Below are 11,143 nucleotides of genomic sequence, written 5' to 3' on the forward strand. Positions count from 1 at the left end.
TGGACGCCATACAGAAGGCACAAACTTGGAGGCCTTCCACATCCGTTGCCTTCAAAAAATCCTCGGTTTGTCCTGGGAAGATAAAGTACCTCACTCGGAGATCCTGAAGAGCACCGATTCCAGCTGTATGGAAGCAGCTGTGGCCAAAATACACTTAGAGCCAAGATATACGCTGTTGGTGCTTCTAATACTAATACTAATAGCTAATACACTAGGGTAAGTGCTAATGGATAAAAAGCTAGGCTAACCAACACCAGCTTATAGACTGGGATAAGCACTAATAACTAACAAGCTAGGCTAGCCACAAGTAGCTATTATACTAAGGTAAGTGCTAATTGATAACAAGCTAGGCTAACCAACACCAGCTTATAGACTGGGATAAGCACTAATAACTAACAAGCTAGGCTAGCCACAAGTAGCTATTATACTAAGGTAAGTGCTAATGGATAACACGCTAGGCTAACCACCTGGATCCTGTAGCACCTGGGGTATCTGACCGGGACCAGCGCCACTCGCGGCCAGAGTGAGAAGTGCAGGTCGCATACGCGTTCAGTGTCTTTTTGAGAACATGCATGTCGACGCGTCAAATGAACGCAGGATACGCGTGGTGGCCATGATGCGTACGCATTCTGAACTGCAAGTATTTCTCCGGTCTTACGGTAGATAGGTCACACAATTCGACTGCCTGAACACCGCCTGCCCCACCAAGTCCTCTACGGACAACTACAAGACGCAAAGCGTGCTGCTGGGGGCCAAAAGAGAACAAGGACTACAAGGACCTTCTGAAGCGCACTGCCATCAGCCCCACACAGCTGGAAACTCTGGCGTGTGATCGCTCAGCTTGGAGAGACACTTACGTCAGGGCAATCACACAAATAGATGACAGCAATCATCAAAGAAGGTCTGAGAGACGTGCCCAGCGACATCGGAGGACAGCCAGCATTCCCCCAACGTCCGGCTGACCTACCTGTGGAAGGATGTGCGGCTCACGCATCGGCCTCCACAGCCACATCAAGTGGCACCAACGACAGCAGAGCTGACCCCCCCTCCCTCATTCCCTGCCCTGGAGCAAGCGTCGTCATCGTACACGATGGACAGCTAAGAGAGAAAGAGAGAGTGTAGGTGTGGGTAGCTGTATGTGTGTAGGTGAGTGTGTAGCTGTGTGTGTGGGTGTGTCGGGAGGGTCTTTACTCAGCTGTACACACATTTATTTTATCCAAACTGTAACAAATTCTACCATAATTACTACAAACTGTGACAGGTTCATGTACTGATATGGTATAAACACATTCTGGAGCCTTAACAGTTAAAACAGGACAATCATGATAATAAACAACACCAAATAACAATGACATTGAAGATAACAACAATCTTGGTATTGATATTAATGCCAGTAACCGTGGTAACCTGCTGCCCCCTTGTGGCCGGAGGTGGTAACCTTGTTCATAATCTGGTTCTTTCCATTTGTGTTTCTTTCTAATATATATTTTACTTCATTGGAGTCATTAAAGTAAATAATGATTTCAGAAAATTTCAAAAATAACATTTAAAATTCCAATCTTCAAATCAACCAAATAAAGTTATAGACATTTACTAAATTATTATTGAAGAGGAGGAGTCTAGCAGGTGTGTGGGAGGAGTCCAGCAGGTGTGGGAGGAGTCCAGCAGGTGTGGGAGGAGTCCAGCAGGTGTGAGAGGAGTCCAGCAGGTGTGTGGGAGGAGTCCAGCAGGTGTGTGGGAGGAGTCCAGCAGGTGTGGGAGGAGTCCAGCAGGTGTGGGAAGAGTCTATCAGGTGTGGGAGGAGTCCAGCAGGTGTGGGAGGAGTCTATCAGGTGTGTGGGAGGAGTCTAGGAGACGGTCAGGTCCCAGTGTCCTTCATCAGCCTCCTCCTCATCAGCAGCAGACTCCGTCAGTACGAGCGCGTTCACCTGACACACACGCACGCGCACACGCACACGCACACAGGTGAGAACACCTGAAACACTCAGGTGAAGCACCTGAAACACTCGGGTGAGAGCAGGTAGCTCACCTGCAGCACTTGTTCTTCCTCATCAGCTTCAAACTGGTCTGGGTTCTGCTTCAGCTCCACCATCACTTTACCATCACCTGTGGAAACACACCTGATCACACCTGCACACACTCGACCGGAGCAATAGTACTCTTGTTAGAGCTACGTTGCTACTACACTACTACTACTACTACTGCTGCTGCTGCTGCTACTCCTGCTACTACTGTGTCCGAAATTGCATACTTCCACCCTAATAAGTATGCAAAATGAGTATGCAAGATTTTTTAGTGCGTCCGAAACATTAGAACGTACTCAATAGTATGCTCTATCCATACTCATTCCGGAGAAATGTTTTAGTGTGTATCGATGGACACTAGCCGAGCAGAAACTTCCCACAATGCAATGCAGCGGCGTTTGGTTGCTAATTGATACGTACGTCATAAGTACAATAATAAGTATAATAATATTATTATATAATATTAATATTATAATATTCGTATATAATAATATTATATAATGTCATCTTCTTTTGGCAAGAATAAACGAGAAAAAGAGCGGAGCGGAGCGCTGCTACCGCTGCTGTGACACGTCACTTTCTCCCAACGGCAGGAAGTGCCATGTGCGCTCTAAATAGGACGTCCAAATTACTGCATACTACTGATATTTACTCAAAAGTGTGCCGAACTTAAGTATACTTTTTAGTATATACTTTTTAGTATGGCATTTCGGACGCACCGTACTACTACTGCTACTGTTGCTACTGCTCCTGCTACTGTTGCTACTGCTACTACTAATGCTACTCCTGCTACTGTTACTGCTACTGCTGCTTCTACTACTGCTACTACTGTTACTGCAACTACTACTACTACTACTACTACTACTACTACTACTGATACTGCTTCTACTACTGCTACTGCTGCTACTACTGGTGCTACTGTTGCTACTGCTACTGCTACTACTAATGCTACTGTTGCTACTACTACTGCAGTACTGTGGTAGTACCTACCCAGCAGGACCAGCAGCACCTTGTTGAAGGCCTGGACCAGAGCTTTCTCCCTCACCGACCTCTGGAGTCTACACCGTCTCTGCAGGACCACATCTGGACCTGGAACAAGGGGGACCCCAGCATTTTTTTAGCAGACCATACAAACCAATTGCATACGAGTTAAGCCCTCCCACATGACGCTGCTCAGCCAATCAAATCCGTGTACCGTATTTTTGCGATGATAGGCGCATATAAACGTTTTTTTTTTTTTTTTCTTTTTTAAATGTGCCGCGCGCCCAATGATGGAATGTGCCCATTGTATTATTGGAAAAGCTGATTTATGGTTCCGCGTTACACCAACGCAGAGCCTACGGTGCGCATCGCCGCATACCCTACGCTGTAGGCTACGCCGTACCCTACGGCGTAGGCTCTGCGTCGATTTAACGCAGAACCATAATTCAGGCTTAAGGCGGACGTAATTGAGGCCACCATGAGAAGTTAAAGGGGGAAGGAGGGGGAAGGAGGGCGCGTGAATTGCCCGTGATTGCCTGGCGGCGGGCTCCGTGCCGGGACACCTGGGGCGGACGGGCAGACTCGGACTCGCTACCGAGAAGGAGGCGCGGCTCCCAAGGGAGCTGCGCCGGAGAGGCGGGCCCGAAGGCCGGAGGAACCGCCTGACCGAGCGGCAGCCTCGCGTCCCTGCGGGCGGGGAGGTCAGCTGCCGCTCGGTCGGCGGGCTCCGTCGTTTACTGTTGATGGATTGTAGATGCGTGGGCTGATGTGTCTGCTGGGCTGGACACCACCAGCTTATAGACTGGGATAAGCGCTAATAACTAACAAGCTAGGCTAGCCACAAGTAGCTATTAGACTAGGGTAAGTGCTAATGGATAACAAGCTAGGCTAACCACCTGGATCCTGCAGCACCTGGGGTGACCCGGGGCCGAGGCCCCGCCCCTTCACCCCCCCCCCCCCCCCACGTATTTACGTCACACAGAAAGTCACATGACTCCTCTGTCACACTCCTGAACACGGAAATAAACACCTTAGCATGTAGCCGGTGTGGCATCACTGCTCTTCGTACACCAGCGGCGGGACACGATGCTAATCACTTTTTAAGCAGAAATAAAAGTTTGAGTTTTTCACTGTTAAAGGGACGTTTCTGGTTTCATTGGTGGAAGTACAACTGATTTAAACTAGGCTAGGAAAAGCTAGCATAAGACAGGCTAGAATACATGCCATGGGTTAACAAGCTAGGCTAACTACAGCTAATAGACTAAGATAAACAGTAACAGCTAACAAGCTATGCTAGCCACTAGTGGCTAATAGACTAGGATAAATGCTAAAGGCTAACAATCTGGGCTACTCACCAGCAGTGAATAGACTGGGATAAGCACTAACAGCTAACAAGCTAGGCTAGCTACAACTATGGGGCAGAAACATGGACGCCATACAGAAGGCACATAAACTTGGAGGCCTTCCACATCCGTTCCCTTCAAAAAATCCTCGGTCTGTCCTGGGAAGATAAAGTACCTCACTCGGAGATCCTGAAGAGCACCGATTCCAGCTGTATGGAAGCAGCTGTGGCCAAAAGACACTTAGAGCCGAGATATACGCTGTTGGTGCTTGTGTTCGCGTCCGTTCACGTCCGTTCACGTGCACCACCAACCGCAACGTCGCTCGTGTAGTACGCAAGGAGAACGCGTCGTACCGGCGGTGATCAATAGGGGGCAGTAAGCAGAGCAACAGTTGGAAAAGTGATTAAATATTTAGTAGTAGTGGTAGTAGCAGTAGCAGATTAGAACAACAAACACATTTACATGACAACATTGGATAATGTAGGAGATTATAACATTGCTTTGCTTGCGATCTCGGCAAAGGAAACGGCGCCAGCGACCTCCGCGTCGTCACTTGTGGCCAGCTGGTATCTGACCGGGACCAGCTGGTTTCTGACCGGGACCAGCGCCACTCGCGGCCAGAGCAAGAACTGCAGGTCGCATACGCGTTCAGTGTCTTTTTGAGAACATGCACGTCGACGCGTCAAATGAACGCAGGATACGCGTGGTGGCCATGATGCGTACGCATTCGGAACTGTTGTTCGAGCTTTCGCAAAATGGCAAGAGAGCTGCGGGCTCGTGCCCGTCACAGCGCTGAGCAGTTCTCCCGGTCTCAGCTGATCAGGCTCGGATGAAACCCGACACGCTGAGTCCTGACAAATGATTAATGTAATAACTTAAATAAAGTACAATCAAACTAAGTTTAGCTCCTGCTCTATTTTTAAATACGCACACTTGTATGCTTGTGTGTGTTGTGCAGCACGTGTGTGTGTGTTGTTGTAAGGCGGCGCTCCGTGTCTGTAGACGGCGCCTTTTCTGTCGGTGAGCCGTGTGTGTGTTTTAAATCCAGAAATGAAACACAAAACTGAGGGAGCGCCTTTCCACGCGGCGCTCCGTATGGTCGTCAAAATACGGTAATTAGTTTGACTCTATATACAGAGATGAGAAGCGCGTAACAGGTGGAAAGGGAGGTTAGTGATAGAGGGAGATGACACGGAGAGACAAGTGAGCAAGAGACAAGAAGAAAGACGGAGAGACAAGTAATGGCGCTCTCTAAGTAGAGAAAAGTAGACAGTGAAAATAAAGCTTTCAACCCGGAATGGACAGATGCATCCTTGTTCAGTTTTCCCACTGGGACACAAAACCAGTGTCTCATACGTTCAGAGACCGTGCCATTCAAAGTGCAAAAGTGAAACGCCACTGAAACAAAGTTTTTCATCAAACATATCCACTCAAGTCTGAACCGAAGTCACAGAAAATAAGCTGACCATCTTAAAAAATCCTGACCATGTTTGGGTCCAGATACAGCTGTGAGGCAGCTTTCTCCACAATGAACAAGATTAAAACTAAATATCGTTCCAGGCTCACCAATGAGCACCTCCACATGTGCATGAGATGCTGAAGTTCTGGCAGGAGAAATTAGAGCTCAGTTCTATCACAAAACTGTTCAATTGTTAAGAGGTGTTTATATTCATTTATTATAAAAATGTGTATAAAAAATGTGGGAAATTCAAACTGCTGGTAGAGAAACAAAATAAGATAGCATTTGAAAAATAAAATAAAACCTATTTTATTTTTTATTGCAGTCCTCCTTTAACCTAATAAGAGAAAAAAAAATATTATGTGTAATTCAAGTTACACATGTTAAGTGGCAAATATTTTTGAAATGTACTTTGTTTAATATAACAGTCAGATGAATCAGAATCAGAATCAGAGTACTTTATTAATCCCAAAGGGCAATTCATTTATACAGTCGATGGAGATGTTGATACAACTATGAGGCTACTTGAATATATACACATATATATATATAATATATATTATGATGTTCTGGACCTTCGCTTGAGTAAATTTTCTCTAAATGGACCTCTTAAAGTTTTAGTTGAATACCCCTGCACTAAATCAATACATCTCTATTATTGTGCGCCGTGCGGGCATGAATTCTCAGAGTTCTGCGGGAGCAGGATGAAGAAAACAGTCCCCCAGGGCTCCATCTTTCTGGTGTTTATTATCATTTGCCACATAATTAAAGCAACCTCATACTAAATAAAAAGAAAATTACTAATTATCCGATTAGTCGACTAATCGTTTCAATAGTCGGTGACTAGTCATATTAAAATAGTCGTTATTTGCAGCCCTACCCGACACCCCCTCCAGCTCCAGGTGCTGCTCACCTGTGCAGGTGAAGCAGTCCTCTACCACCGCAGCTCCTCTGGTCTGCAGTCCGTGGTGAGGGAAGTCCAGCTGGACCAGACACCCGAACCTGAGCCTCCTCTGGACCTGGTCCTGGTCCTCCTCCTCCTCCTCCTCGTGGTCCAGCTCCTTCAGCTGAGGAAGAACCACAGAGGGTCACCTGAGGACACCCTCACCTGAGGGGCCAGGTGAGGGCGAGGGTCTCACCGTGACGATGCGGGACGTCCAGCCGCTGAAGCCCAGGCAGTGATTGGCCAGTTCCAGGCAGCGGGCGTGGTTCAGGGGCGTGGCCCTGCCGGACATGAAGTGAGGCGTCTGCTTGGAGCTCAGCTTCACCTGGAACGTGCACAGGTGTGTTACAGGTGTGACCTCAGGTGTGTTACAGGTCTGATCGTTACCTCAGGTGTGTTACAGATGTGTTACAGGTCTGACAATTACCTCAGGTGTGTTACAGGTGTGACCTCAGGTGTGTTACAGGTCTGATCGTTACCTCAGGTGTGTTACAGGTGTGACCTCAGGTGTGTTACAGGTCTGACCATTACCTCAGGTGTGTTACAGATGTGTTACAGGTCTGACAATTACCTCAGGTGTGTTGCAGGTGTGACCTCTGGTGTGTTATATGTCTGATCCATTACCTCAGATGTGTTACAGGTCTGATCATTACCTCAGGTGTGTTACAGGTCTGATCATCACCTCAGGTATGTTACAGGTCTGATCATCACCTCAGGTATGTTACAGGTCTGATCGTCACCTCAGGTGTGTTACAGGTCTGATCGTCACCACAGGTGTGTTACAGGTCTGATCATCACCACAGGTGTGTAACAGGTCTGATCATTACCTCACGTGTGTTACAGGTCGGGGTCAGGGTCCGGTCTGGGTCTCGGTTCTTGTCAGGGTCAGGGTCCTGCTACCTTGAGGGGCGTGTCCTGGAAGAGGCGGCGTCCGTCGGTGCGGCGCTGGGCCTCTGCCGCCTGAGCAGCTGAGTAGAACTTGAGGAGGGCGGAGAAGCCGGGGTGCGGGGGGAGGTTGGGAGTCACCTTCAGCAGGTAGAGGGGCCCAAAGGCCGAGTAGATGGAGAACAGATGGGCCTGGAACACAGTAGCTGCCCTTGAGCAACTCAGTATGAAAGCACAGCAGTTGCCCTTGAGTAACTCAGTAAGGTTGTGGGTTATAAATCTTGAATCTGAACCGTATGAACTTAACAAGACGGACTGAACTGGACTGATTGTTCTGGTACAGCACCGTCAACCAATAGGGAGCCTGAGAGCCAGCAAGGCCTACTCTGCTCCGCTGGGTTGGTGACGAAAAACTTATTTTTGTTTCACTTTTAATTTGTTTTTTATCATTTATTTTCTTCATATCAAATCCATAATAACGCATTAAAACGACAAATACACTGAAAATGGAACAAAGAAATCTTTTCATTCTGCAGTGTAAGTAAATAATTTTTTTTTTTTTTAAGAATGTTTATTCTTTTCTGTCTATTGTGTAGCCGACGTTTGGTGTGTTGTTAGTGTCTTTCTGACATTAAACTGTAATCTTGTTAGAGCTTCATATTCTTTGTGGACTCATTTAATACAACTTTTTGGAAAGATAGTTTTAAATACCAGGGTCCAGGTCCTGACCTGGAACCCGGTTCAGACAGTTTTTATCCTCCAGCTGTAACAAAATCTACTCAAAAACAAATATAAACTGGTTTGATGTTGTTGCATTTGGAGGGTTTTTTTAATAATTCATTGGTTTTAAATCAGTTATTTGAATTTTTTTATTTTGCATGTCAATGTTTTATATACTACAGTATTCATCTATCTATTTTTTAGCACTGACTGATGGCACTTTTCATTTCGTTGTTATATAACAATGGCAATAAACATCTAATCTGATCTAAAAATTGTGGTTTTACATCATTTTACTGCAGGTGTATTTATCTTTGCAGTCACGTGAGACATTTTAACTCGGCTCAGTTCTGACATCTAGAGGTTCGGAGAGGAACTGCACCCTCTGGTTCTCCTGCATTGGCTTTATGAACCGTCTACCCTCCTGCTTCTGGTCCAACTATCGCAGAATCTGCCTCATCAGATCAACATCTTTATCTCTCTCTTCTTCTAACCTCAACCAGAACCTGGAGCATGACTGAACCAGCCCTCTTCACCTGGGAACTAAGGTCCAGGACCCGGGGCAGGTGTTTTGGCAAGCCGTTTTAATATTTAACAGCTAGACTGGATATGTGTTGCAGATATCCGCAATTCAATTCTTCCTAGTCAAAAAGAGCATTTCAGATATCTACAAATACATTCTTCCCATCCACAATTGTCATTTCAGATATCCACAATGTCATTCTGCCATTCATGTGTGTGGGGTTTCTAATTACAGATATCTACAATTCAGTTGCAGATATCCGCAATGTGAATTACGGATATCTGCAACTGAATTACGACTAGCTGTAATTCCAGTTTCAGATATCTACAATTTAATTCTGACTAGTCCTAATTCCAGTTCAAGATATCTACATCGTCCTTTTTAGATATCTTAAATTAAGTTTTGACTAGTTAGAACGAAGTTGTAGATATCTTGAACTGGAATTATGACTAGTCAAAATGCCGTTGTAGATATCTCAAACTGGAATTACGGATAGTCGTAATTTAATTGTAGATATCTATAATCAAGTTATAGATATCTTGAAATGAATTTGAAATTAGAGATATGTCAAATTGGAGATATCTTTAACTTCCATTCTGCCTCGTCAAAATGTAATTAAAGATGTATTGAATTAGAGTTTTGACTAGTCAAAGTGACGTTATAGATAGCTTGAATGACGATTCGGACTAGTCACAATGTAATTCTAAAAGTTTTTTTCTGAATCTGAATTCTGACTAGTCAAAATGCAGTTGTAGATATCTGCATAGTTAATTCTGGATAGTCAAACTTAGCCATTAAATGTTAAAACGGCTTGCCATACAGGTGTACCTACATGGACCTGAGCCTCGGTCAGACCCGGCTGGATGTCCCACACGAACACAGTCTTGTTGTTCTCCACAGGAACCCGGAACTCCAGGATGTCCACGTCCATGACAGCCGGACAACGCAAACCAAACTGCAATTACAAATCTCTATATTGAAAGTCGTTTCAGCGCCAGATAAATGTGTTTGACTGCAGATCATAACTTCAAACATTTTACTACATCAGAGAATCTACAGAACGATTCGGCATTAAAGTTATGGGATAAATGTGTACGAGAATGACATAATTCCGCTTATTAAAAAACCCACCTGACGTGATGCAGCCTGAGCGGCCGCGTTAAATCCACAGGTTTTTGGCTGGAGTTTGGCGGGCCGTCTCTCGCGATTAGAAGTTGAAGAAACTTCCGCTCCAGAAGGATATACCCTATGAAATTCATGTAAATATATAAGAATATGTCGGGGTGTTTTTTGTGTGTTTAACTCGGTAAACTGACCCGTTAACACAACGACACACTCGCATAACCACACAACCAGTTCGACTTACCGCGCTTCCGCATGGGGGCGTGGTCTGCACCGTTATTAGCCAATAAGAATACTGCCTGAGGAGAACTGAGCAATCAGAATGCCCTCGCAGTAGACGCTCACTTCAGTTCATTATTATATTATAATAGTTTGGTTTAACTTTCCTCTTGTTTTAGTTTTTAAATGCATAAAAGAATCACTTCAAATTTCTTTATTTTCTTTATTGCATCAAGGCCTTCTGACTCTGTCAGGAACTTTTGACACGTTTGTGGTGTTAGAATATATTTATTGTTTATTTTATTTTTTATTGTTGGCTTGATCTCGAACAACAACAAATCAAAATCAAATTAAGAGCGTCAAAATATCAAAAAAAGCAAAACAATTTAACAGTCTCATCCAGAAATAAAGAACAACAGCAAAGTAATGTGTTGGAGACGGAACAGGAGGAAGGAGAGAGCTTTAATAATCGCGATTAATAATCATCTTACGATAATAATTATTAATAATTAAAGCTGCAAGAATCAATGAACGGGCCTCGCGCGTGCAATTTTCACCAATAAAGGTCAAGGACTCAAAACTAAGTCCGATGACACCACCCATGACTCTTTATGTCAAATCATTCAAAAGTTATTGCAGAAAATTGGTACTATCAAATATAGACCAATCAGAAGAAGGGGCGGGGCTAATTATTGCCAATGAAGGTCAAGTACTCAATACCGAGTCCGATGACACCACCAGAGCCGCCTTAACCTAATGTTAGGCCCTGGGGATAAGAGGTTTTGTAGGCCCCCCATCCCCTCGACTTACATAGTCTTATTATAAAAAATCATATTTTGATTAACGTATCACTGAGCCCACTTGAGTATAAACACAAAATACACTTTTTATGACACTTTTTATAACAACCACACACAGCAAACA

The 11,143-nt window shown here is 44.9% G+C and overlaps 2 protein-coding genes across 2 annotated transcripts in view; one reads left to right on the top strand and one right to left on the bottom strand.

Moving 5' to 3' along the window:
* Positions 1–11,143, top strand: part of LOC133442055 (zinc finger protein 664-like) — a 214,491-nt gene that overhangs the window by 102,848 nt on the left and 100,500 nt on the right. The gene's annotated exons all lie outside the window — the stretch shown is intronic.
* rdm1 (RAD52 motif containing 1) lies at positions 1,200–10,225 on the bottom strand. Its single transcript, XM_061719994.1, has 9 exons — positions 10,195–10,225; positions 10,010–10,124; positions 9,711–9,833; positions 7,651–7,827; positions 6,947–7,075; positions 6,721–6,874; positions 3,015–3,113; positions 2,030–2,106; positions 1,200–1,928 (listed from the first exon to the last, which is right to left on the bottom strand). Exons 1-9 carry the CDS (start codon positions 10,218–10,220, stop codon positions 1,848–1,850), a joined length of 981 nt encoding a protein of 326 aa, XP_061575978.1. The 5' UTR covers positions 10,221–10,225; the 3' UTR covers positions 1,200–1,847.

Source organism: Cololabis saira, chromosome 4 (assembly GCF_033807715.1).
Source record: "Cololabis saira isolate AMF1-May2022 chromosome 4, fColSai1.1, whole genome shotgun sequence".
Classification (NCBI taxonomy): domain Eukaryota; kingdom Metazoa; phylum Chordata; class Actinopteri; order Beloniformes; family Belonidae; genus Cololabis; species Cololabis saira.